Source organism: Pyrus communis, chromosome 5 (assembly GCF_041283825.1).
Source record: "Pyrus communis isolate YQ-2024b chromosome 5, ASM4128382v1, whole genome shotgun sequence".
In the NCBI taxonomy this organism is placed as follows: Eukaryota; Viridiplantae; Streptophyta; class Magnoliopsida; order Rosales; family Rosaceae; genus Pyrus; species Pyrus communis.
In genome coordinates, this window is record NC_142569.1 from 34659139 (window position 1) to 34686503 (window position 27365).

The 27365-nt window shown below is 36.8% G+C and overlaps 5 protein-coding genes and 1 non-coding gene across 9 annotated transcripts; 3 read left to right on the forward strand and 3 right to left on the reverse strand.

The window, feature by feature from the left end:
- Positions 1 to 4260: 4260 nt before the first annotated feature.
- Positions 4261 to 8258, forward strand: LOC137726465 (F-box protein SKP2A). 4 transcript variants are annotated; one of them, XM_068465399.2, is made up of 5 exons: positions 4261 to 4429; positions 5152 to 5518; positions 6692 to 7043; positions 7131 to 7272; positions 7669 to 8258. In XM_068465399.2, the coding sequence occupies exons 2-5, from the start codon at positions 5229 to 5231 to the stop codon at positions 8040 to 8042; spliced, it is 1158 nt and encodes a 385-aa protein (XP_068321500.2). In that variant the 5' UTR covers positions 4261 to 4429; positions 5152 to 5228; the 3' UTR covers positions 8043 to 8258. The 4 variants fall into 4 exon arrangements, with proteins under 4 accessions (XP_068321500.2, XP_068321501.2, XP_088551216.1 ...); XM_068465400.2 differs by having other exon boundaries at positions 4292 to 4429; positions 5142 to 5518; XM_088695090.1 differs by having other exon boundaries at positions 4428 to 4514.
- A 572-nt stretch (positions 8259 to 8830) lies between these two features.
- On the reverse strand, positions 8831 to 13341 carry LOC137722819 (chaperone protein dnaJ 10-like). Its single transcript, XM_068461918.2, has 11 exons — positions 13295 to 13341; positions 13113 to 13219; positions 12698 to 12757; positions 12518 to 12600; positions 11907 to 12060; positions 11365 to 11494; positions 10652 to 10810; positions 10395 to 10573; positions 10046 to 10126; positions 9634 to 9774; positions 8831 to 9475 (listed from the first exon to the last, which is right to left on the reverse strand). Exons 2-11 carry the CDS (start codon positions 13197 to 13199, stop codon positions 9395 to 9397), a joined length of 1155 nt encoding a protein of 384 aa, XP_068318019.1. The 5' UTR covers positions 13200 to 13219; positions 13295 to 13341; the 3' UTR covers positions 8831 to 9394.
- LOC137727166 (U5 spliceosomal RNA) lies at positions 8839 to 8955 on the reverse strand. Its single transcript, XR_011067737.2, has one exon. It is a non-coding gene; the product is annotated as a U5 spliceosomal RNA (small nuclear RNA).
- Positions 13342 to 15094: 1753 nt separating the features above from the next.
- LOC137724501 (uncharacterized) lies at positions 15095 to 17423 on the forward strand. Its single transcript, XM_068463243.2, has 4 exons — positions 15095 to 15233; positions 15676 to 15982; positions 16223 to 16344; positions 16908 to 17423. Exons 2-4 carry the CDS (start codon positions 15724 to 15726, stop codon positions 17070 to 17072), a joined length of 546 nt encoding a protein of 181 aa, XP_068319344.2. The 5' UTR covers positions 15095 to 15233; positions 15676 to 15723; the 3' UTR covers positions 17073 to 17423.
- Positions 17424 to 17571: 148 nt separating this feature from the next.
- LOC137724503 (ras-related protein RABC1) lies at positions 17572 to 20054 on the reverse strand. The gene is made up of 6 exons (XM_068463244.2): positions 19910 to 20054; positions 19719 to 19787; positions 19417 to 19482; positions 19205 to 19326; positions 18344 to 18472; positions 17572 to 17885 (listed from the first exon to the last, which is right to left on the reverse strand). The coding sequence occupies exons 1-6, from the start codon at positions 20052 to 20054 to the stop codon at positions 17778 to 17780; spliced, it is 639 nt and encodes a 212-aa protein (XP_068319345.2). The 3' UTR covers positions 17572 to 17777.
- Positions 20055 to 20228: 174 nt separating this feature from the next.
- On the forward strand, positions 20229 to 24920 carry LOC137724500 (ATP phosphoribosyltransferase 1, chloroplastic). Its single transcript, XM_068463242.2, has 10 exons — positions 20229 to 21490; positions 21589 to 21702; positions 22405 to 22470; positions 22558 to 22665; positions 22799 to 22882; positions 23678 to 23779; positions 23914 to 24027; positions 24108 to 24188; positions 24339 to 24458; positions 24564 to 24920. The coding sequence occupies exons 1-10, from the start codon at positions 21224 to 21226 to the stop codon at positions 24657 to 24659; spliced, it is 1152 nt and encodes a 383-aa protein (XP_068319343.2). The 5' UTR covers positions 20229 to 21223; the 3' UTR covers positions 24660 to 24920.
- The last annotated feature ends 2445 nt before the right edge of the window (positions 24921 to 27365 follow it).

Genomic DNA, 27365 nt, shown 5'->3' on the forward strand with positions numbered 1-27365 from the left:
TTTGCACAATTCTCATGTTAATATTATAAAATATTATGTTAAAAAGATGAGGTGGCAGAGAGTCCATTCAACTTTGAGTGAATCTCGTTTGCATTTCTCTGCATCCAAGTGGACTAGATAACAAAGTCTTCTCTCTTTTTTTTTCTTCTTAAAGTTGAAAACGTGATTTCATTTGTTGTATTAGAAAAATTGGTTCTAATTAATGGTTACTTTTTCGTTTGTTAGGGTGTCTTGAGAACCAAAAAAACAACTCCAAACATAAATGAGAAATGCTAAGGAGACTCTCTCAATTTGGTCAATTTAGAGCTCTTCATAGACTCTCTGATATCTCATGTTTTATAATATTAGCACGGAATTTGTGCCAAAAATATAAGGTGACGGAGAGTTCACGAAAAGTCCAACTTTTGAAAGAGTCTCCTTAGCATTCCCCAACATAAGTATAGAAACAAGTTTTCATTTTGTTGTATGATCGTGAAGGATAATGCTAGGAAGACTAATTTTTAAACCAAATTTGCAAATTAAATGATGTGTAACCAATAAAAAATAAGCACATTGATCGACATTAAGTAATACTATAATCATCAACAATTACATTATTTGATTTACACAATGTAATTTAAAAATTGATCTTCCTATCCTCCGGTCATGAATATCAACCACAATTAATTATTGTTTTAAGATGAAGATGATTTTGACCAGGAGAAGAAAGGCTAGCCAATATGCCCAATAAGCCTAGGCTATAACCAATTTTTTGGTTCAAACTTTTTTCCTAAATTATTATAAAAGAGATGGGACACTCCTCCATTACGTACCCACTAAAATAATAATTTACATTTTAACTTCACTTTGGGGGATCTTAACAGATTTATTAATTTATTTTATTTATGGCAAAATGCCTTGAAACTCAGAGCAAGTCCACCGTTGTGGATTGCTCAGGGAGCAATGGACCAAACAGGGCTGGATAGCCCGGCTGCAAGCCTCCAGCGTTGGGAGCCCGAGGGACTGGGCATGCCCAAGCAACAGGCCCGTGAGGAATCGCCAGCCCGCGAGCCCAAGGTGGACCTAACGCAGGGCTGACGTCAGGCTGGCGCCAGTCCCTTTTTTAATTTTTTTCTGTCAGGCTCGTGCGCCTCACCCGCGCGTGGGGGCGCGTCAGCAAACAAGTTTCAGACCATAGGGGCTCGCGGAGCAGTCAGCCTCAGTTACCATTGGGAAGCCACGTGGCTTCCCACGGTGCATTTGATCTGAACAACTCTTTAACTTGGACTGTTCGATCTCAATGGTAATAAAAATAAAAAAAAGCTTATTTAATATCAACCGTTCGATCTGAGATCAACAGTCGATATTACATAGGCTTTATAAATAAATAAATAAACGAAAAAATAGTTTTAAAATTAAGAAAAGTTACCATTGTGACACGTGGCACAATCTGGAGTGTTGGAATTCAAATTTTTTTATATCCAACGGCAGAGATTAATTAGTTGAATAAAAATTAAGAAAAAATTGTAAAAAATCCGAAAAAAATCTGAATTTTTTTTTAAAAAAATAGTTTTTACTTTTCTATAAAGACATTCTCATTATCATCTACCTTACACCACGATTAAAAATCTTATTCGAAATTACAAATAAAATTATTTTGTATTATTTAATAATACTTCGGATAATGACACGTGACGCAACGAGAACGATTAAAAATCTTATCCGAAATTACAATTAAAATTATTTTGTATTATTTTATAAATAAAAAAATACTAATATTTTATTGCCTATTATCAGGGCTATTGAAGTACAATGGTGGAGATGCAAAATGTGATTACTGTTCATTAGGCCAGTTACTGTTCATCAGGGCAGTTACTGTTCATCAGGTGGATAACATAGTGTATTGCCTGGAGGAAGGTTTCACACGCTGAAGTTGCTCTCATAGTTACAACTAATTTTTGAAAACTTAGCTAGTCATTGAAACTCCGAAACTCAATTCGTATCTCACTTAGCATTTATTGTCAGAGTTCATTAACAAATTCATTAAACCTTTAACCAAGCACAAATAGAACCTACTATTTCAGAGACGTGTGGCATGTACATCTTCAAAAAAATTGAGTTTTATTTTTCTTATTTTCGAAAGAATTTTTTTTTTTAATTATAAAATATGGTTTTTTAATTTTTCAGCCACAAGATACTTAGGTGGCACACATCAAAGCAACAATGGGTCTCGTCTCATCTGTGCAACGGAAACAATTTTGAAGGATTTAATAGACAATTTTGATAGCAGGAGGCAAAGTGAGACATAGGTTCAGTTTCAAGAGTTAAATGGAATTTTTTTTAATTTAGAGAGTTAAGTGATCCTCGAGTTCAGTTTAAAGGAGTCTAAATGTAATTAAAAGTCTTTTTTTTTTTTTTTTTAGTAGTAACAAGCCACACAATGGCAACGCGTTCAATTGCCCCCATCAACTTTTTTTAACTTGTTTGTTCTTTCTCTCCATGAGACTTTGGACAGAGCTTTCTATCAACAAAAATGCTATACTTTTTTTTGTTGGAATATTAGATCTTTTTATTAAAAACACCATAAGATAGTACAACGATGACTAAAGAGATATAAGCCAAAACATAACATTAATATCGAGAATAAAAACTGCAACTTACAAAAGATGATCATACACTATTTTTTTGTTCAATACATTTTTACGTAATCTTATTCATTAATTTTTGTTTAATTATTTAATTGACAAAGAATAAAGTGAGTGTATAACGTAGAAAAATGGTGCAGCAGGGGGGACTCATTGTATAAAGAAGGGGATTTAGATTCTTTCCGGATCTCCTCACTAGAGATCCCGAAGATCAATGCATAGTAATTGTTCATTAAAGATCGTACGATCATAATTAAATATTTTTTATATTTTTAAAAATAAATCATCCTCGTTTTGTATGAAAAATATATAAAAAAAAAAAATATGACCGTAAGATATTTGGTCAATGATTACTATATATTTGATTCCCATCCGGAGAGGATCTGTATCCTAAAGAAGGTACCATCAACAATTGAGGGGTGCGTGGGATCGCTTTTAGCTGCGGCTTTGGTTCTAAACAATTGGAACCTTCTGGTCCCACACTTCCACTCCACCCCTTTCCCATTGTACCCTAAAAAACTCCATTGCATTTTTCTCATGTTCTTTTTTTCTTTCTTTTCTCACTTTTCTTTTTCTTTCTTTCTTTTATTTTTAATTTGTAGAGACGGATTAGGCAAAATTTGTTATTCATCAGCATATGCGAGACACCAATATTCTCGTAAAGAAGAAAGGACCGTTGCATCAACCCTCTTTCTTTTATTTTCGGTACAAAATTTTCCCGTTTCGAATTTCCTTGTCACATATATTCTCAATGGGTCACCATCATCATCTCTTCCTCTTGGATACATTTTTTTGTATGTCCTAAAGTGTAATCCTAGACCAAATTTTAAAATTAAATTTACAAACCAAATGATGTGTCATCAATAGAAAATAAGCTTATTAATTAACACTTATGTAATAATCTAATTATCAATATCCACATCATTTGATTTACAAATTTTGATTTTGAAATTTGGTCTCCCTAACATTATTATGACAAATTTTTTTATTACTTAAGAAATGATAAGGAGACTCTCTCAAAAGTATGACTCTACATGGACTCCTTGTCATATCATATTGTTGACTTAATGTTTTATAATATTGACATAAAAATTAACGTTAATTTGTAAGGTACTAAAAAATCCATAGAAAATCTCACTTAGATAGTCTCTTAAGGATTTCTCTACAATTAAACTATAAAAACGAATATTTATTAATATTAATATATACTTTATATGCATAACATATAAACCATTCATCACATAACAAACGTTTGTATGTAAATGCTTCTCCCTCCGCTAAAGGATTCTGATCAAATCATCAAGACCACAGATTTTGGGCGTCACAATTATGGACTTGGCTTCTTTTCCCTCACATTTCTCCTACATTTTCATCCCTCCTATTTATGCGGTCACGATTAAACCATATCAATATTTTATATTACTATTGTTTTTTATCTTATTAGCTCTATAAAAAAAATTAATATAAAATATTAACATGATTTAACCGTGACTATACAAAATATAAAAAGATGAAAGTATGTAAGTGGGAGGACACAGAAGCCGGGTCCCACAATTATACCACCATCAATACTCTTTGCAGTGCCACGTGGCGAATACACGTCGCCTATTTTCAGCCTAGACGCCTTTCCCCTTACAGATTACTCTCTCTCTTACGATTTAAAAGTAAAAAAAACTATATTAAAAGTTCTCTCTTTCTTTATGTATTTCATTTCTGTACTTCACGAAAACCATCGGAGAGACCAGGACAACCAAAACAAAGCCGCACGCAACTTTGATCATCAGCAACAACCTTGTACAGTTCAGGTACTTTCTCAAAACATTAATCCTGTCCCATTTTTTCATGTAATTCTTGTTAGCTGCTCCGTTTTCTTACACATATTGGTTCCTGGTATTGATCGGTTTAACTTTTCAGCTTTCCTTTTTCTTTTGTAAATTTTGCAGCAAATTGGTGTCATTTTTCAGAGCTAAAGTTTTCAATTTCTGTCAAAGCTACACCTTTCACGTTTTGAGTCCAAAATTTAATCTTCACTTCTTCATTTCCTCATCAGTGTCAAAATTGTTCCTTTCTTAATTTTAATTTGAGCTTTGATTGTTTCTCAAATGGGATTTCTTTTAAAATTTAGAAAACAAAAACTTGAAGGGGTCTCTTTGATTGTTGAAAATTTTCCTTCTTTTGTTTGCAACTCAGGTGTAACTTGCAAAGGCTGATCACAAGGTGGAAGATAATAATATAATTTATTTGGAAGTTTTCATTTTTCTCTAAAAAAAAACTTAATGGGTTGATTTTCGTTTAGAAAGTGATGGGTTTAATTTAGTCTGGATTGGGATTACTTTACTATATATCTAATTCTGCTATGTCTCTGCAAGTTTCTTAAGGTGTTGACAAATGGGTTTGTGGTTGTACTCATGTTCCTTGTCGTTTTACCGCTTCCGTTTTCATTTTTGGTTTTCTGTAAATATTTAAGGTGTGTTGCAAATTGTAAATGCTTATCCTTGTTTCTCTCTATTGATTGAGGTGGTGGCAGAAAGGAGGAACTTTTTCTTCTGGTTTGTGAAGGCGGTGGTGGTGGTGGTAGGATTTTTGGGGTCAGAGTTTTAGGAAATGGTGGGAAAAGGAAGCATCAAGGCTGAGGACTTGACCTTGTGCTTTGAGAAGCTTATGATGTTTGCAAGTGCAAGTGGAAGTGCTTCTGTTGGTGGTAGTGGGTGTAGTGGTGGGAAAATGAAGATGGAAGGAAGGGTGATGATCACTGATTGGAAGGATATTCCGATAGAGCTGCTTCTGCAAATCCTGGCGCTTACGGATGATCAGACGGTGATCCTGGCGTCTGGAGTCTGCCGTGGCTGGAGAGATGCTGTTTGCTTGGGCCTTACTCGCCTCTCCCTCTCATGGTATATGTTTTGCCTTCTCTATATTGTGTTTTTGATTGTTCAAAGAAAGGAACAAATATATTGACATCACCTATTGGCATATGACCTTCGAAAATTCAAATTTTCTTGTGCTTGTGTTACTTGTTGAAAATAACTCCCTCGGTTCTAGTAACTTGCAAAATTATCAGGTATTTGGAAAAATATTGCGCTATCCGCCTTGCTATGCAATTATCTGTTCTTGTTTTATCCCTTTTGATGGTGTTGTTGCTCTTTGGAACACAATATAATTCCTTCGGTTATTTTTATGAATTTAAAGTCATCTGAATAATTGTTTTTGGTTTTGCTTTTGCGTTTGTTTTTTTTGTTTTTGGTTATGCAAAAAATGATTCTGTCATTAGGCCTGACCAGGATCAGACTGATTGTATTGCTTACCCATGCTGTCTAGTTGTACAGACTACGATTAATTAACTTATTGGAGTTGGTGAAATTCTATTAACTAAGTACGGAATTTAAGGCTCTGTTCATATTAGTGATGTCTATGTAGATGAATTCTATCATTAATCTCTCGTGGGAGTAGATTTAGTTTGAAGAAATAGATGCTTATGTTTATACATTCTGTTTAATATCTAGCTGGATTTTTGTATGATTGAGCATACAAGTTCTTTGAGAACTCACAAGGTATTTTGAATCCAGGTTAATGTATTAATTTGTTTTAGGTTGTTCGGAAAAGATAGTTGCTGGTCATCATGCGTCTATTTTTCTTTCGTTTTTCTCCTTCCCTCTCCCTTAAACTTACCAACCCAACACAAAGCAGGAGAATATGTAAGTATGTTGTTGATTCTCAACTGACATGGCAGTAATTGGTAAGCTTGCTAGGGTCTAGACTCTAGATGCATTCACTTACGTTAGAGCTCAATTCCTTATATGGAAGGAAGCACAACACCACTTACAGGATGCGGAATCAAACACGGTTCAGAAAGGAACTAAAAATCATGTTAGCATTTTAGAATTATCAAAAGCCTAAGAATATACTTTCGGGGCGTGGAGAACTTAATTTCCCTAGATGCCAATCCTCCTCTGTTTCCAGAAAGGAGATGAGTGATGTGAATGTTTGTATGAACTTTGTGAACTGATTTAAGCTCGTCCGTTTAAGATGTTCTAAATGCCAACTTAATTTGTTAACTATGTTTTCAGGTGCACCAAGAACATGAATAGCTTGGTCCTATCTCTAGCTCCTAAGTTTACGAGATTGCAGACTCTAATACTGCGTCAAGATCATAAACCCCAGCTTGAGGATAGTGCTGTTGAGAGCATTGCAAACTTCTGTCATGACCTGCAGGTCCTGGACCTCAGCAAAAGCTTCAAGCTCAGTGACCGATCCCTGTATGCCTTAGCACATGGGTGCCCAAATCTTACAAAACTAAACATTAGTGGGTGCTCGGCATTCAGTGACATTGCTCTTGAGTATCTTGCTGGCTTTTGCCGAAAATTGGAAGTCTTGAATCTTTGCGGTTGCGTCAGGACTGCATCAGACAGGGCATTGCAGGTAAAGTAAAGATCAGATATTGATTTTATTTATTTTTGTGTGTATTAACTGAGATAGCTCTGTTAATACTATTAAGATCGTGTGCAGGCTATTGGGCGTTACTGTAGTCAGTTGCAGTCTCTGAATCTTGGTTGGTGTGAGGATGTACGTGATGTTGGAGTTATGAGTTTGGCATACGGATGCCCTGAACTCAGAACTGTTGATTTGTGTGGCTGTGTCCAAATATCAGGTATCTGGGTTACAGTAATTGCTGCCTGTTACAGTTGGTTTTAGTGGTCATATTTCATAAATGTTATATTTCCAAATGCATGCGTTGATGTCGGCATTGCAAAGGAGTATATGGCGCTATAATGAAAAGTTGCATGGCCTTGACTGTGCTGCTTCAGAGTTGGTTATCACAGTCCATCGTTAACCTCATGGTAGCGTCACTTCATGATGTCTCAGTGCAATCCCTAATGTTTTGGGGGAAATTTTTAGGACATGAACCGGTTGACCCGAAAATATTATCTGAACCGAAAAGGGAGCCTGAATAATTGAATGATCAGAAATTGAACACTGAAAATTTGTAGTTTTCCTGGGTTTGTTGATGGTGATCACTTCTGATTCCGTTATTCATTGATTGCAGATGACAGTGTGATTGCTTTGGCAAATAGGTGTCCTCATTTGCAATCGCTTGGCCTTTACTACTGTAAGAACATTACAGACAGAGCAATGTATTCCTTGGCCCAGAGTCTAGTGAAGAACAAGCCTGCGGCAATGTGGGAATCCCGGAAAACCAGGAATGACGAGGAAGGGCTTAGGACTCTCAACATCAGCCAATGCACAGCGCTCACCCCTTCTGCTGTTCAGGCTGTGTGCGATTCATTCCCTGCCCTTCACACCTGCTCTGGAAGGCATTCCCTCAACTTTAGCGGCTGTATGAATTTGACGTCAGTGCATTGTGCCTGTGCTGTCCAAGCTCACCGCACCGCCAACGCCTTTCCTCATTCAGCTCATTGAACCGATGAACGAGAATGATGGTAACACTGAAAAGTGTCGCAAGGGCCGAGGTCCCTTGACTACAGTACATATGTTTGTATTGAGATGTAAGATATTGGTCGCAAATGGGAAGCAGCCATTTGTTGTAACGTACGGACTTTATCTTGACTTATGTTATCAGCTTTTAGACATTGAATTATGCAGCATTTTTTAATGCCCGCAAATCATTTTCAAACATTCATTTCGTCCTACTATTCTTTCGAAAACGAGAGAAAATTTAAAAGCAACTTTCTACATGATAATGGTTATATCACTATTCTAAAAATCCCCAGTCGGTTGGTTGCCGTTCCGATTAATGCCTAGGTGTTTGAAAATTAAGAAAGGGTCCATGAACCTACTAAGATGCCTACCTAGATTGCCTAGGCACCTGTCCAGACCTGTCTAGACATCGACTTACTTAAGCAGAAAATAGATAAACTTTCATTTTGTATTTTTTTTTTTTAATAAATTGTAAAAGACTGGTCGAATACTTAAAATGAACACACATTATATGCTTATTCTCCATGTTTTCATTATGTTCCAATACTTCATAATATATATCATTCTATTTTATAACTTATAATGAAATTATATATATATTTTAAATATAAACATACACTTAATTACATGAAATATAATAAATTTAGTTAAATCCACACACCCAACTAGCATCTTCTAAAACCTTCGGTTATATAGCCTTTAACAGAAATTGTTAGAACCTTGGGTTATATACATAATCTTGTACAAAAGTACTAAGTCTTTAACTGAAATTGTTAGGGGCACCCACAGAGGTGCGCCCCTCCAAAAATAAGCGTATGCCACTTTAAGCGACGAGCACACGGTATTCTTTAGTAAAAGGCGAAAGAATAGTTCGCTTTGTGCTCAACGCATGGCTCCGTGAGTGATAACACACGCAAGCTGCTTTATTTTATAATACCGTCTCCAGCTCCTTGTTGCTGCCGTGGTCGATGTGGGAACTTGATAGACTGCTTACAGCTCCTTTTTTGACTCTTCTACTAAACCTAGACTATCCAGCTTGTAATTTTGTCATGCTGTGTTGGCCCTGTTGGAGTTAAAACACCAGCTAGTAAGATTACAAATCTATTTTCTCTGTATTTTACGAGAGAAATCAGCAAACCAAAGTAAAAAATTCATACGAATGTTGGGGATTAACAATATATCACTGTACTCGGATTATATTTTTGAACAATGGAGTTGTTCCTCAATATTATGAGGGCATTGGGTAAATACATTGACACATAACACTGGCTTGCGCCATTCTCTTGATTGAATTGAATATATAAAATCCTCCATTTCCCATATGATGTTATGTATCACTTGCTTTTGTACACAATCTCTTCATCGTCAACATCGAATGCTGGATTACATAGGCATCTGAAGAGTCTGCCGATACCCTGCTAGTGAACAAAGAAAAAGAAAACATCAGCTACGCCTTCTTTCGACTCTTTCTTCGTTCGTCGATGTTGTTATATTTGTTTTTAAACACATATATAGATTCATATATATATGCTTTCGATATATAGCCTTAGGTGTATAGGATCTTATAACATGCCTGAGTGAGAAAAGGAGTTCTATATGATAGCGGTCGTGGTGAATCCTCTTCAGAACTGCTATCTGAACTACTTCCGTCATCATCCGTATCAACAGAACTTTTCCTTCTTGAAGTTCCACCATTTCGAGTCTGCTTTTCCTCCTTAAACCAGAAAAAATAAAACTGTAGTGTCAGCGGATCATTGGTGTGTACATAATATCCAAGTTCGATCGCTGATTAAACAGTACTCCACATGTTAAATGAATTGATGTTTGAGCATCTCTATACAAACATATAAGGGAAATTATATGCATCAGAAACCTTTGCACTCAAGCTTTTCTCTTAAATATATGATCGATCAAAATAACGGTTGCATCAAATGCATCCATGCCAAATTTTGTATAAGGATTTTGCGAAAAATTGTAATGCAGACCTGAAATATCCTTCCCAGATGTTTTAACGCCAGAGCACGAGCTTTAAGTTCCTCCTTTCCAACATTGTTTTCCCGTAAAACCTGAAATCACTTTTCGAATCATGATCTGCACTAATCTTTTGAACATAATTCTTGCCAACAAATTATAAAGCACTCATCCCCAAAGACACACTGATTTCTTAGCTTCCAGTCACAAAAATATTGAAACCGTATTAACTTCAGAAGGGAGAGGCAATAAACTGACCGGGGTAAGAAACATTGTGGGAGATGGAAAAGCAAAACCAGTTCCACGAAAACTTTTACTCGATGAAAGAAAAAAGCACCCCATTGATTGATAGAAACCACTAACCATTTGGCAAACATGCAAGAGCGTTACTTCGATGTCCACCACATTGAGTTTCCACAACGAGTTCAAAAGTGTGTCTTTGTTTAAGCGTATATGTGATGCAACATCATTTTCAGGGCCACTACCATCCATCTTAAATTGCCGACGGGTTTCTTCCTGAAGTTGCAGTAACTGAAAAGCACCTGGATTCAATTTTATTCAACTTAATTAGTTGAAAAAAAATAATTAAAAGTATTAAAGGCAGTGAATGAGGAGCAAACCTTTTGCAGCAGTCATGTGTGACTTCCAGAAATGTCCCTTATTACGAACCCACTCAGCCACGAATGGTACCCCTAGGAATATGGTTTTCTTTCCAAGCTCTTGTGCCGCTTGTCTTGAATATACGTAGCCAATAGTGTGCAGCATATGAACTCCGAAGGCTGCAAGCATGACAAAGCATTAGTAATTTTTTCTATGAACTTACAACTTCCACACTATGATATAATCACGATTATATAATTCATGACGCGAAAAACACCAATGGGGTGCCAAATGAGCAAAATACAAGAATCAATGTCAGTTTCATTTGACAAAGCATACAAAAGTTTTGGTAGAGTCGGTTTCAGAAACTTATCACACATTCGTTCCCCTGAACACTTTCAGGTTTTAATAATATGGATATTTACTGGCTCAGAAACTAGTAGCTAACTACATAGAGCCAGAGTCATAGGATTTAGAAAGACAGAGAAAGCAGGTGTATAAAATCAAATCAAATAAAGATGCAACAGCGAATTTCAAGAAATGCATGACTAATCTTTCATTTTAAGCGGTATAATGCGAGTTATGCAGGATTTGCAGTGATATATAAATTTCTTGTGCAGAACTTAAAAACACCACGTCAAATTTTTTAATAACCGTAAAATTTATGCATATCTTCATTAATCAAATAAGAAAATAAAGGAATTATAAGTAGGCCAATGAAACTTAAGTTGACCTGCATCAGAAAGTCGTTTAGCTTCGGATTCAGCATGCTGTAAGAATCCCTCTTTGTCACCTAAAACATATTGGTTAAGGAAACCTTTGAGCGAGTTAGCGAGCTTTTCTTCTCTTTCTTTCTGAACGGCCTGCATTATATTGATGCATGCTAAGGATGCCGTTTAAGATTAAAGAAAATAAACCAAGTGAAGATAAAGAATGTAGAGAAACTGTTGCATAAAATGATGAAAACCTGAGGAAATTAATGATACAACCAAATTTAAGTTAGGCATGGCTATAAGATTGTCCGAAGATACTAAAACTATTTAGAACAGACGAGAAATTGTAAAGGAGTGGTAGGTTAAGAGTCTCCTTATGGGAACCAAAGTTTTTCAATCTACCATCCCATATAATTTATATATCATGTTTTTGTGACTGTATATAGACGTAACCTGACATCTCATCTCTTATGTATTTCAGTCACATGCATGAGCAAAATGAACAGATGCATTTCTAAATAGAAAATATAGAGGCATATAATGAATTCTGGAAATTACTCGCCTTCAACTTATCATGAACTTTCTCAGGGCTGTCACCTACACCAGCTAATTGAGAAGAAGCCATTGATGCTACTGCTAGATGTCCTATGTAGTCCTCAAATAATTCACTTCCGAAAAGTAAAGCAAAGACAGCAGTGGGATCAAGCATGGTTTCCCTTGGAAGAGAGACATTGAATTATTTGAACATCAGGAAAGATTAACGCACGACAGATAACAATATACAACAAGACTTTTAAGTTGTGTTGCACATAGCACATATCAAATAAGGTAGAGAAGTTTTCGCTTAACAAATTGTTTTACTGCTTAGTGTGCAATCAGAAGTTCTATGGCTTTTTTCCCTGTACATGCTTTGACATTTACATTGAACACTGGTAAGTTTGTCAAGTACATTTTCAGAAAGAATTTTATCTGCAGTTATCAAGAATGTCTTAGATGAATAATGAAAAGATAGTAGGATTCGAAGAAGAATAATTTATCTGCAGTTGTATCATATTCGTTTTCCTTACACGATAAAGAGATCTAGTAACAAAGGCTCTGATAGGATCGCTTAGATATGTGTGTGCGCGGGAGTGGTCGCACGTGTACAAGCATAAGCGAATGTAAGCGTTCTACCTAGATATGCAGTACTTTCCATTTCGATCATATGCATCTCTTTGCACCGGATCACTCAAAACCTGATAAGCTTCACCAAGTACCTGGTTCCATTTGATTCGTAAGAGGCTATAGAATTTTGTTACCTCGAAAAAAGGTAAACAAACAATACAAAAGAAGGGCTCAAAGCAGTGGACTTGCCTGAAATCTTTCGGCAGCCTGAGGATCGTTTGGATTTTTATCCGGATGAACTTGCCTTGCCTGCATAAGTATTAGCTTCTACCTATTAATAAACAGAAGTTTACTAGAATTTGAAAATAAAAGTTGCATTATTTACACCAAGATTTGCACAAAAGACAACATAAACCCCTAAACAAAGATCACTCTAAGTCGATTCAGGTCAGATCGCTTTAAATGTACACAAAGTTATCAAATTAAGGCCTCGTTAGGTGTCCAAGATCAGATTGGATTAGATTTGGTAACTTAGTAGATTCAATGTGCGTTGAAGCTGGCAAGAGATGCATGTCACCGTATCTAGTGAGTTATCGAATCCAATCCAATCCAACTCGAGACAGGAAACGAGGGCTAATTAAGATGATAAATGGAGGAGGAGGACCTTAAGATAATAAGCCTTGCGAATTTCTTCCTCAGAAGCGGAGGGAGTGACGCTGAGGACATCATAGTACTCGGTTTCTTTCACCATTCTTGCTTCAGCTGATCAATCTGAAAACAACCACTAAGTTCAGAAAAGGAAACCTAGAGAGAGAAAAAGTAGAGAGAGATAGAGTGAGAGAGCACATTGGCATTGCAGCAAGTGACTTTTGCAGGCTCGGCTTTCCAGTTTCACAGAAAAGAAAAGAAAGTGAAAAAATGGAATAAGATAAACAAACCGCTTTTTCGCGGGAGCGGAAGGCAACAGTTGTTTTTAACTGTCTGTGTCCCCATAGAGTCATGACCCATGGTGGCGCTTATGATTACGACACCATTTGCCATCTTACTTTCGGATTTTTAGTATGTTTAGATCTGTAATTATAAATTCAAATAATTATATAACTAAGATTTAACGACTAAAACTTTTGTCGTATAGAATACTTCCTTAATTAGGGATTCGATATTTAAGATTAAACGACTAAAGCTTCTTTTATATAAAATACAATAGAAAGATACTAAAAGTTTTACTTTTACAATTTTATTTTTGCGATTTTTTAGTATACTTTAGAGCATAATATATGAGCTTTTTTATCCGTTAGATCTCTCTGATTGGGAATTCAATGGCTAGGATTTAATGACGCTGTATAGAATACACCGGAGATTGGACACATACCAGAATTTTCGTTAACTTAATGATTTTTTTTTTTTTTGAAGGTTTTGAGAGCAGTCGTTGAGTCAGTAACGAGTTGATTTCTTGGCTGTCGTGGGCCTCTTTCCCTTTCAAGTGCAGGTCCATGTACTGTGGCTTTTGCATGGGCATTTTTCATTTAGGCGCCCCAGGTGGGGATTTCATTCAGAGGCTGGAACCCACTTGCACTTCATTCTTTTGAAATTCCTGTCGAAGTGTAGGTTTTTATGGAAACAGATCCTCTTCGGATTTTCTCATTGGGGATTCGAATGATCAATTGATATCAATCTTTCATCAAAGATTGTGCGGTCATAATTGAATATTTTTTATATTTTAAAATCTTGTTTTGCATGAAAATATAAAAAAAGGAAAAAAATTGTGGCTGCACGATCTTTGATGAAGGGTTGCTATCAATTGATCCCCGGGATCCCCAGTGAGGGGATCCGAAGAGGATCTGTTTCCGATTTTTATTACCTAACATTCTTTTTTCTTTCTTTTCACCACAACATTTTAGAATAAGGGATGAGGTAAGACTCAGCTACTTTTCGCTATAATAATATGGTATCTAATTTATTAATTATGAGAGTCGAATTTAAGACTCCTTGCATACAAAAAAAAAGAAGAAGATATTATTGGATCGTATACAACGAAAACTTAGGGTTAGTAACGTCTTTTTCACATGTAAATAAGGGCAAAACTTTATGAATTCTAAAAAATGTGATAAACTATTTTCTTCTCTCTAATATATATATATATATATATATATATATATATATATATATATATATATTTTTTTTTTTTTAAATAGTGCTATCCACACCTTTATTTTTACCTTTTATACACTCCTCAGCAGCTATCGGATCGAATAAATTGAAAAAGATCAATGATCAAATATTAACAATGGCATGTGGAAGGAAAATACATGTGTGAATAACACTTTTCTTTTCAAATCTACAATCATGTCCAGGTGGAAGTTCGAAACAATTCCAACTACGAAGATATATATTAAATTGATGATATATATATATATATATATATATATCAATTTAATAGAGCTAAAGTCCACAATACAAGTACGTCCCCCTCTATTAGGAAGATGAATTCGATGTTATCTACAAAATGCGGTCTTTCTAGCATTTTCCAAATGATAAAAATTAAAATTTTAGTAAAATAGATGAGATCATTTAACAAAAAAATAAAAAATCTAATAGGATCTGCTTTATCAACAAGCCAAAACTGCTCCGTAATGGGTCGATCCAATCCAGCCGACATATTTTGGGCCTCAACCTTGTTCAACTTGTCTTGCTCAGCTCAGCGCTCCGTCTCAGTCTGCTGCGCGCATCTCTCTCTACGCACCGTACACTGGCTGCGAAAAGAGAAGGCAAGAGCTTTAAGCAGGTAATGGTATCTTCCTCTATTTTCGAACTTTAGGGCTGTGAAATTAGAGCAGAGAATTTCATCAGGGTTTAGTATAGTGGGGGGTTTTTCAATTTCACCCTGAAATTCTTGATTTCCGCCATCGAAATTGAAACAAATACCTCTGAATTTGTGCGTCCAAAAGCAAATACTGGGTTTCTTTTAATTTATGACAAATCATTCTTTCTGTGTTGGTTTGATGGAAATATTTTGCTCGCACCACCGCATTGATTGCCGTTAGATGAGTTTAATAGATTACATCTCACTCATTTAACGGCAATCAATGCGCTGGTGATGCTCGCCGCAAATTTAGGGTGGTAAGAAAAATACATTGGTTTGGTTTGTGATCCGCATTTTGTTGTTTTGTATTCGTTTCTGTTTGAACTCATTGCAATTTATGTGTAATGTACTAATTTGATTTCAGACTGGGACTGTTAGAAGATAGTCATCAATATTTTTGTGATTAAAAGAGATGGTATTCGGAACCCTAAGGTCCATCGTGCGACCTCTATCAAGAACCCTAATATCCCGAACCTCAACTTCTTCCTTGACGTCCTTTGCTGCCCGCACTGCGTGCCCGAAACCTGAGCTCCGCTGCATTTCTGGTGGCAGCCAAGCTCCGTGGTTTTTCCCCATTTCCAACTATTTTCACAGCTTGACAGATACTCGTTTCCCCAAACGGCGTCCGACCGACAAGCCACGTCGAAAAAGGGCCAGCGTAAGACCTCCAGGTATGTTCATCCTCAGTTCATTCCTAAGTTTGTAGTTGAACTCTTATAATTTAAGAACTACCTCTTGGATATGATTGAACTGTTGGAAATGTTATGTTTGGTTACTGAGGAAAGAAAAAAACACTTCCTTAGCCCGTCGAGTCTTGCCAATGCTTGTTGATTTACATGTAGGGTTTGGGGAAGTGGTTTAGTTGGAGATTTGACTCAAGTCTAAGTTATGTTGTTATTGTTTGAATGCAGGACCATTGGCTGCAGTTCAGTGTGTTCCTGGTGCGCCAATAGTTCCTAATAGACCCAATGAAGGAAGTGTGAAGAGAAGGAATGAGAAGAAGCGCATGAGGCAACGTCGTGCATTTATATTGGTGTGTATTTCATTAACTTTTTCATGAGTCTTATTATGTTTTAGGCTTCTTCTGCATTATTGTTTTAGAAATACTTGTGTGTTTTACCAAATAGAAAAGGAATCTTATTTTCATGAAGTGTGGTTCTGAACTTGTTTTGGAACAGTAATAATTCAGACATTACTTCTATCATATTTTCTCGTGGATAGTGGAATACTACGACAACCAAGCCTTATCTCATTAGGTGAGGTTGGCCGTATGGATCCTTGAACACCACTGTAGTTTAATGCTATATAATTAGTAACACGTAACTACAGCCATTTTGGTGATGCAGTATTCCCATGGAATGCTTTTGCCGGCATATAAAACAATCTTTGTAGTTTGTCATTTCTGTTGGAACTTGAGAAACCATCACTACAACGGAGTTGTTTTGGCCTGGGACCATCCTTCGAGTTGGGATGGGATTGCAATTTGTTCCGAGTTGCATGACATACAAGCTTATCACTTGACCTTGAATGTTTGTTGAAACCCCTTTTGCCGATATGTTCCTCCTTTTAATATGGAATGCGTTTGAATTTGTGCAGGCAGAAAAAAAGAAAAGGAAAGCTCTGGTGCAGGAGGCTAAAAGGAAGAAAGTTATAAAGAGAGTTGAGAGAAAAATGGCCGCTGTTGCAAGGGAAAGAGCATGGACTCAAAGACTCGCCGAGCTGCAGAAACTGGAAGAAGAGAAGAAAAAGTCCATGGCTTAGTATCGGCGAGCTGCTGAAAGTTCTTGCACTACCATTGAATTCGACTTGGTTTCTTTAGGTTCGTTATTCCCCTTTAGTGGACCTCTATTCTGTTTAATCGTGGTTTGCTTACCCTGAATTTATACGGCAAGGATTGTTTGGCAGATATTCTCCTTAGTGTTTCGTAGACAAGTAAACTGAGTTTTGATTTGCAATTTGCGAGGTTAAGAGGTAGAGAAGTAGCCCCAGCCACCATATAAGTAACAACTGGTGTTTAGTAGGTCATTTTGCTCGTTAGTCGTTACATGTCGAGAACTTGCTTTACATTTCACTTTTAATAAGTTTAACAGACGGAGTAGGTCTCCTTTCCCATTTCGGGTTCAGGGTTTATGGTGTAGGACAGTGTACCAGTACTATAATTCTGCTCAAACAACATTAGAAACTGTAACCTTATCTCCACAATTCCATCGCCATATAAACGAAGCAAAGAAAGAATAGAAGAACAGCACAACACTCACCATGACATAAAACCTGAACTTCGAGCTCTGGAACCGTAAATCTACAATTGTCTGTGTAAACTTTAAATCGCACTGAAACATCAAACATACTGAAATCCATTAGGCATACAGTTCACATAGATTGAATCGAATGGCTTATTGTGAGGTAGAAAACAAAGGGAAACTCGGCGAACAAATATTCAATCTTGATCCTGAACTTCAGTCCCCATCAGCAACAGCCACTTATTGATTCATCAGGTTGAGGAGCTTTTTGCTTGAAGATGTTCTTTTTCACACCTGCTGATCCCTCAGCCACGAGACTCGGTGTTTCCAATATCTGTCCCATAACATGGTACTATCACATCAGCACAAGAACAAATATCCAACTAAACCCATAATATTAACTGTTGGCCAAACAATCATATCGCTACGAACAAACATTCATGTTCATGCTAATATATAAAAAAAATAGCAGACTTCGGAATGAAAAACAGCTTGTAAGCAAAAACCAACAGATTTGACACCATCGAATCGAAGCGTTATGACACGGAAGTAAATTTCTACACACCCTTTCCTCCCCTACACACCCATATTTATTTCTGACCACTGGATTGGATAAACCAGAGGAGAATTAAGGAACATTACCGAATAGGGGTGTGAAAATCATTTTTACTGAATTACAGTAGCAACAACCATTTCCAATGTACCCATGTAAGGCCAAACATGCAGCTACGAGGCAATCCAGTAATCATAAGTAGTGCATAGAGAAATGATGGAAACCATAATTTTGCATACCTTTAAGACAAGCTCCTCAAAGCACTGCTCTACATTTACTCGAGTTTTTGCACTGCACTCAAGAAAAAGGCATCCATATTCCCTAGCAAATTCCATCCCCTCCTTTTTACTTACAGTCCTTTCGCTTTCCTGGAAATAAGATAACTTCAACATGGATTCTGGTGGACAGATGCAAGAAGAAAACTTGTCTTTCCGACAGGCTAATGACAAACTACATAGCATACATGTATAGTAATTTCGGTGTTTAATCGTTATACTGGCATGTTGATTAAGAATTTAAAAGGTGAAGGTAATCCTAATTTCTCCATACCCTTCTATTTAATCCAATTTTCCTTCTTTTGACTATTTTGTTCCATCAATGCTTTTACGAGTCTAGTAAGCGTAAGAGACAAGGAGATCAGTGTTTATACACTCGATCAACACCAACTTGGCCTGAGACCCGAGACCCTTAGACCTGGTTTGGTACTGAGGTGATTCTGAAAAAAGCTGCTATCAAAAAAAGCTGGGAGCTGTTTTTGTGTTTGGTAAACACTCAGCTTCAGCTTTTTTTCACAGTTTTGTATGAAAAAAAGCCAAAAACAAGAAGCTGCAAAACCTAGCTTTGAAAAACTGGTTTTTTTTCACATCTGTTTTACATAAAAGTTTACCAAACACACTCTAATACTGCTTTTTTTTTTTTTCAAAAGCACTTTTACAAAAAAGTTTACCAAACACTCTGCTGCTTTATTTCACAGCTGCTTATTCTCACAGCACAGCAGAAGCAGCTTTTTTTTCAAAGCACAGCAATACCAAACCAGCCCTTAGTTAGATACTGAAAGGTATAACTAACAGTCTAACACCACAATGTCCGAGAGGGCATACCTTATCGACTTTGTTTCCAACAAGCATCTTGATGCAATCTTGACTAGTGGAATACAGATCAATCTCTTTCGCCCATATATCAGACAAATTCGTAAATGTTTCTCTTCGTGTCACATCATACACTGCACCAGACAATACGTAAATGACAAAAAATCTCATTGATTCCAAAACAACAGCAACAAAATAAACACAAAAGAAAAAAACATGCATACCCATTATTATCCCCTGAGCTCCTCTGTAATATGAACTAGTAAGAGTTCTAAATCTTTCCTGTCCAGCTGCATTATGCACAACAATTCATCTTTATTTCAGTGGATTCATTTAAACTTGCCGAATCGACATAGTTCATACTACATACACAACCAAATTAATACAAAATCATTATCTACCTGAACAATGCAATCAAGCAATTCAAAGATCTTAAACTGAAGAACATCACAAACTTGCACAACAAATTTGGAAATTAATCTCCATAAAAAAAGTATAAATTATGATTAAAAAAACAACTAATTACCTGTGTCCCAAATTGCAAGCTTCAATTTCTTACCCCCAAGAGTGACATGCTTTATCTTAAAATCCACACCTGCAAAAATATCAAAATTACAAACAAAAAACAAAGGGATACTTTGTGTGTGTGTGTGTGTGTTTTCCAAAACTAAATGGTAAAAATTAATTATTAAAAAACTAGGGAAATGATGAGGTTACCGATAGTAGGAGAGAGATCCTCGAAGGTGTCGGAAGTGAAACTCAAGAGGAGCGTGCTCTTCCCAACCCCCGAGTCCCCAATCAGCAGCAGCTTGAACAAGTAATCGAACTCCGACTCACCAGACGACGTCGTTGCAGATTCCATCGAAATCAAATTCCACAAAAACACTAAAAAATCCCTGAAATCCTCAGATTGTCAACGGAAAGTAGAGGCGTTTTGCTTTGCTGTATGCAGAGAATCGAAGAAAATGGAAGGGGACTTTCTAAAGACTTCTTAACGAAGTTATTGCGGGGATCGCGTTCGCGTGCCCACACTGGCAGCCGTTGGATCACCGCATGGCGTGAAATTGTCGTCACGTGGTTGCTTTCAGCTTGGGTAACGTGTGCGATTAAAAGAGTAATGCGAAACTGTATTTGTAAATAAATTTTGTTAAATTAAAAAAAAAAACTAATGAAAAAAATCTGGAAAACTTTGAAGGTTAATTATAAAGATAAAATAAAAGGTAAAGTGAATAATGCTGTAATTGACTTTTTTTAGTGTAAAAATGTAATTTTTCATTAAAATGAAGGGTACATGAAGCTTTTCGTTAAAGTTCTCTAAATTAAATGGCATAAGAGATGATAATTAGATTATTATTTAAGTGTTAAATAAATGTGCTCATTTTTATTGACGACACATAATTTAGTTTACAAATTTTATTTACAAATTTAATATCTTTAGCATTGTCGTGAATATAAACATTTATAAACCCTTCTGTTACTCTGTTCGGCCATGAAAGAAATGGAGGGAAGCTTACTCTCGGTCCTTTTGCTTCATGGAATTTTATTTTTCTGTTGAACTGCTCGTGGAAGAGAGACTTTATTCTATTAAATTTTTTTTAACAGATGATTGACATAAATTACGGACAAATGATTGGAATATAGAATTTCAAGTGTAAAAATAAGAAGTTATATGACATAATAACAGGGATTAGAGGAGTTGGAGTGGTATTAGATGAGAGATTTAAAAGTTTTTAGTGTAATTATTTATGATAAAAAGAAAAAGAAAAGAAAAACTTGTAACATGTGTGGTGTCGGCGTCCTATCAAGAATCTCAACAGAAGACACTAGTACTCAAACTGGACTGGAGTGCCATAAGTACAACGTGTAACTTATATCTTAACCTTGTTAATTCTCAGCCGTCAGCCACCTACCTACGGCCTCCCCCTCTCTCTCCTCCCTCTCCTCTCTCTCCTTTCTCTCCTTTCTCTCCATCTGCTGCACCGCCGTCTCCGACTCCTCACATTTCCAAATCCAAACAAAGAGAGCAACAATATGTTGGCATCAAACCTGCCAAAGAGTCCCTTCTTCCCCACCCACTATGTCCCCATCTCCCGCTCCTTCCACATCTCCTGCAGCGTCTCGCAGCTGCAAACAGCGGCGGCGGAAGCAGTGAACGGCCGAGTTTCTGAACGGAACGAGATTCGCCTCGGCCTGCCAAGCAAAGGCCGTATGGCCGCCGACACTCTTGATCTTCTCAAGGACTGCCAGCTGTCCGTCAAGCACGTCAATCCTCGTCAATACGTCGCCCAAATCCCACAGGTTCTCTAACTTCAGGAAGCATCCTTCAAATTTACGTGCTTTTTTTTTTGTTTGTGGGAAAAATTAATTTCATTTTTCATGGATTTTACTGTGTGCAGCTATCGAACTTGGAGGTGTGGTTTCAGCGGCCGAAGGACATTGTGCGGAAATTATTGTCTGGAGACTTGGACCTTGGCATTGCGGGTTTTGATACTGTCAGTGAGTATGGAGAGGTATGTATCTCAATCTGTTCATTCAGTTTTATTATTTTTAGGGATTTTCAATTGTTTACGTAATTTGGTTTTCCTTTGTTTTCATTTTTTGTTGAATTTCGTTACAAGTTTTCGTAACTTGCTATGAATATGGACTCATAATATGTCACGAAATCGGAGTAATCTGTGTATGTTTTGAAATTACTTGCAGTCATTGCATCTCTTGAGGAAATCTTTGCTATTTCCCACGTTTGTTATCTAAAATGACTATGAAGAAGTACATTTATCTTTAAAAACCGTATCATCCGGATTTGGGGCCAAAATATAAAGGAGGAAGCTAATTATTTAAAATTTAGTAGGGCTTCCCTGTTTTAATCCCTTCAGGGAAGACCCCGGAAGTAGTTGATAAACTAGAAAAATGCGTGCAAACTAATGACTCATAAGTTTTTTTGAGTAGGGCCATCTTCTAATGTGTCTGGCCTTTTAGTTTTTGAATGGTGACCTGATCAACTGGAAAAGGGATGTCTTTTTGTTGTGCAGAACTCTTTCATTTCGTAGTTTGCAGGAAAATTTCTTGCAGTAATGTTGTCCTTACTTAAGAAATTTTCAGTATTTATTATCTTTGTTATCCAAATGAATATGATGCATTGATATTTCACGCTTATCACTGATATTACTTGTTTAAAGAGAACGGAAAGCTGATCATCTGAAGTTGTCTTTTAGGGGAATGAAGATCTTATCATTGTTCATGATGCTCTTGATTATGGGGACTGCCGTTTATCCCTTGCAGTGAGTTACTTTCTCAACTTGAAATCTCCAGTTATTCTACTTGTGTTATCTTGAATACCTTTAAATATCCTCTGTTTTGTTTTTCAGATTCCAAAATATGGGATTTTTGAAAATATAAATTCACTGAAGGAGCTAGCACAAATGCCTCAATGGACTAAAGAGAAACCTCTCCGAGTTGCTACTGGCTTCACCTACGTATGCATTGTGTTTGTGATCTTTGTTGTTGTATTATTCTTCACGTTTTACGTTGGGAACAAGTTTCTTTTGCTGTATCCTTGGAAATAAGGGTTTTGTTTGCATTTAGTTTCACTTTTGTCTTCTATTGCAGCTCGGTCCTAAATTTATGAAAGATAATGGATTGAACCATGTGAGTTTTTCAACTGCTGATGGAGCACTCGAGGCAGCTCCTGCGGTAAGAATATGTTTTGTCAGAAGAAAGTTTGTTGGGATGTTTTGAGTTTATGAGGAGCGTTGTCCTATAATGTGGTTGAGTTGCTTTAAGTGTAGTATAAAGCATGACACATATTTGCCAGCATATATATATATATACACACACATATATATGTGTGTGTGTGTGTGTGTGTATTCAATTCATTGTTTCATGTCCTTTCGATGAAAAACATAGGCTATCGATTTATTATCTACTTACCAATATCTAAACATAAGTTGTCACATTGAACATTATACTAGTCCAGACTTCTATTGGATTCTTGTTACTGCAGTTAAGAATCTTGAGATTATGATATTGCTTGAACAGACTGAATCCATGCTTAAGTTTTAGATGACAATACATTCAGTGACTTTGTAGTTAGGTAGTTGACACCAAAGGGGACCACCAACGTTTTGTACTGATATGGACAGTGGAAAATGCTGCGAAGTATAACTAAAATAGGGATTTAGGGTATATGGAAGAACTCTTGACCAACTTTCGGTTTTTTGCTTAATGATTTTCTTCCCTTCATTCCATGACATCTACACGTTTATATAGGTTTCATATTAGTACAGTCAAATGCCATTTAACTACAAAATAGGATAATACTGACCTACTACTCTACTAATTAGGCCATATTTTAACAACTAGAAAATAAAGTTCATTTAGAAAAAACACGTAACATGTACAATGTAACCTGATGTCGTGTTGTTGGCCTCGAAATCTGAAGCTAGGGAGAAGATAATTAATTACTGCTTGTCTCTCTTTTAAATTTAGATGGGGATAGCTGATGCAATTTTGGACCTCGTGAGTAGTGGGACGACGCTGAAAGAAAACAACCTAAAAGAGATTGATGGGGGAGTTGTGTTACAAAGCCAGGTAGGCTTCTTGGTTTGTGGCTCATCTTACCGAGCATGCAATCTCGTAGGTTTAAGCATGCATCTAGAAGGAGCTGGTTTGAAACCCTGCTCTTTCTATATCTTGTCTTATGGTTGTAATTAGAATTTCTTTAGGCAGTTCTTGTTGCAAGCAAGAGGTCATTGATCCAAAGGAAAAGCGCTCTTGACACGACACATGAGATTCTTGAAAGATTAGAAGCACATCTAAGGGCAGAGGGTCAGTTCACGGTGCGTATTTCATGTCTTTAAAAGTCCATTTTTGCCCCTTCAGTTTTTTGTTTTCTTACATATTTATGGGCTTATGGCAGGTAGTTGCAAATATGAGAGGAAACAGTGCAAAGGAAGTGGCTGAGCGAGTCTTGAGCCAGGCATCATTATCTGGTTTGCAGGTGAGATTTGAAATGAAGCATCACTCTAACCATGACCCATAAGTTGCAGTATACCACAATGAGTGGTCTTTTATCACCATTATTGTATAAACGGATCCTTATTTTTCCGTCTGATGAGTCTGTAAATAATGTACATGGTTACACATGCAGGGACCCACTGTAAGTCCAGTTTTTTGCAAATGTGGTGGGCAAATTGCAGTCGATTACTATGCCATAGTCATATGTGTGCCAAAAAAGGCACTCTACAAGTCCGTTCAACAACTGAGAGCGGTGAGCCATGATATTTATTATAAAAGTATTGGTCAATGTTACTTGAAATTTTAAATCTAATTCCATGTTTGACTGAAGAATTTCTCTTTGCTCTAATTTGTGCAGATTGGAGGCAGCGGAGTTCTAGTTTCCCCATTGACCTACATTTTCGATGAAGAGACTCCAAGATGGCGTGAACTTCTCTCAACGCTTGGCCTCTAGTTCTCTGTGGCCGATGATGTGCACGGTTTTTTGTATTTCTTTTTGTAGCCATGGCAGTATTTAGGAGTTTGATGGGCAAACACGTATTGATACCTGCAGATGGGCTATATGTCGGATAAAAATGCACTTAGAGTGGGGTTTAAAGTTTTAAACAATGAAATTCCTTGTACTCTATTATGTTTGAATCGACAACTTTGCTTGTAATCAGAGTGGTGGCGTAAAGATATTTGAGTTTCGTATGCGATTTTTTCTTGTCCTCTATTTCCCTGTTTTGGTTAGACCGAGTTTGCTCTCAAATTTTTACCATTTTTCAGTACCGTTACGTGTAATATTCGTGGATTTTGAACATTTGTATGCATTTTTCTTTTAGAATTGTCCCACCATGATGAAAGTTTTTAAGCCGATTTTATGTGCATTGTAATTTATAATACCGTTATGTGTAATATTCCAACTATATGCTGATTATTGTAGATACAGAGAAGCTACAAATCTTTTGCTGGAGTACATAGGATCGTTTGCATCAATGGTAAAGTGCAGCTTCTTCTTTTCTATCTTGAGCTTCCGCATTCCTGCTTGGCTAAAAGTTGCCCTTGATATTAACTTCTAGTCTGAGGTTGGTTTAATTTCTAGTCTGAGGTTCTTTGTATGGGCTTCCGATGGTGGTGGTGTGGGCGATGAGGGAGGAGGGGACGGGGTTGTAGATCTTCAATCTCGAACTAGTAAGCCGATCTTCAATCTACAGTTACTCATGGTGATGAACTCGAACCTTTCTGGACGTTACAAGTGCCCAATACGATTCCTCTGTGTCATTTTCAGGTAAAAGTAGACTCAAAAGACGCGATTTCTGCTTTTAGTTGAGAGATTCGTTTAGCTAACAAGACGGGCATACTTTGAATTCAACCTTGAAATTGAGCATCAGCCGCACTGTAGATATGCATGAGCTCTTACCAGGCAATGCTATCAAGTTACAATGGTAAACTGGTATTGAAGGGAGCATCTATATACTATAGCAAGCATCTGTATTTTTAATCCGCAAGTTCGATCGCCTTTGTAGCTCTCACAACTAATGGAAAAGACGGTGTTCAAACAATTCGATTGCCCCTTGTAGCCGTCGATAGTGTTGTCAGGGCGGAGGCCGGCTGTATTGGAAGCTGAGGAGAGTTTCTGTATACTAGGTGGCATTTCCTGCTCCCCAATCTTGTTATGTATACATAAAAGCATGATCAAACTTTGAAAGCAGATATTAATTTCATACGGTGAAATGGTTTGCCAGCTGAGGTGATTAGAAATTCAGTTTCTGTTTCATATGATGTATAGAGAATTCGAATTGAAAACTCATTAATTGCTTTGCCCTTCAAAAACCTGATCTGGTTCGGACAAGAAATTTTGAGGACCAAATGTTTTCGTTCGTGAATGCAACATCGTCGCATGGTGTTATGAACATGAATTATAAATGTGGTAATGATAAGTTTGTGACTAGAACACAATATTAAGAAATATACATTGAATATGTATATACACAACCCTTGCATTGTGGTTAATTGTACTTGTGCGCACAATATGGCATGTCTGCTTTTAGAGCGAGAAATTGAACCACAACAGAAGCTACCTTACGACCGTCTGATCTTGATTCTCGGCACCTCTGATCACGATCATGATCGCAGCCATAGCAGCCTTGGTATGATGACGAATGAGTAACAACGATAGTTCAAGTTCAGATGAGCCCTAACTCGTTGATTATGGAGTCCGAGATGGTTCCCACAGCTATATCTTCTTAATTCTTCTTTTCTTGGAGAACAACTTACATGACACGAGTATACTGTTACTTTCCATAACAATAAAATAAAGACTTACACATATCTACCCGGCAAGGCCTCTTCACTTCAATCAACTTCACTTCAATCAACTTTCTTGAGTCTCAAAATTTGAGACTCCAATTTTATTTATTGTGAATTATTAAAATTAAAATTTTCTCTGTTAATTTTATTTATGGGTAAACACTAGACAGTGGGGAAGAACCCCAAACAAACAACTAAACAAAGTCGTTGATACCAAATGGGGACCCTTAAAAACAACATGAATTAATCTAGATCAAACACAACCAGGAGGATCATCAAATTAGCAAATTCCTATGCCCAAAGTATAACTCCAGTTAGCGAGACAATCTGTAAATGGGTAGGATCATCATCAAACTTCCTCAGAACCGTAAGCTCGAGTTATCCAAATGCGTTTTACAGATGTCTCAACAAACTAGTCCTGAGGTCGAACCAAGAAGATTCGCATTGCTCAATCAACATCTTGGCTGCCCGCTTCTTGGACTGAACGTCAGCTGCCTGAGGATTCATGGAAGCCAAGTTCTGCTTTGCTGTCAAAGTCATTTTAAGGAAGGCAGCAAGAACTTCACATTGGATATATGTCAACAATTTGTGATATAATTATATATGTTAATAAATAATAAATGTAAATAGGAAATTAACAGGGTATGAACAATGAAATAATATTGAACAGAAATATTGAAGATCGAGGCTTGCGTACCGCAATGTCCTTGAAACAGAAATTTCGTCCCTACTCAGTGCTTGTAGTTTTACAAACGTTTGCTTCACCAGGATTCAACGATCAAGTCAGAATTCCAGCACCGGAAAACTTTACTTTTGGCGAATTTCTATGTGGTTCTCTCAGGAAGGATGTTTTAGATTATAAAAGAAG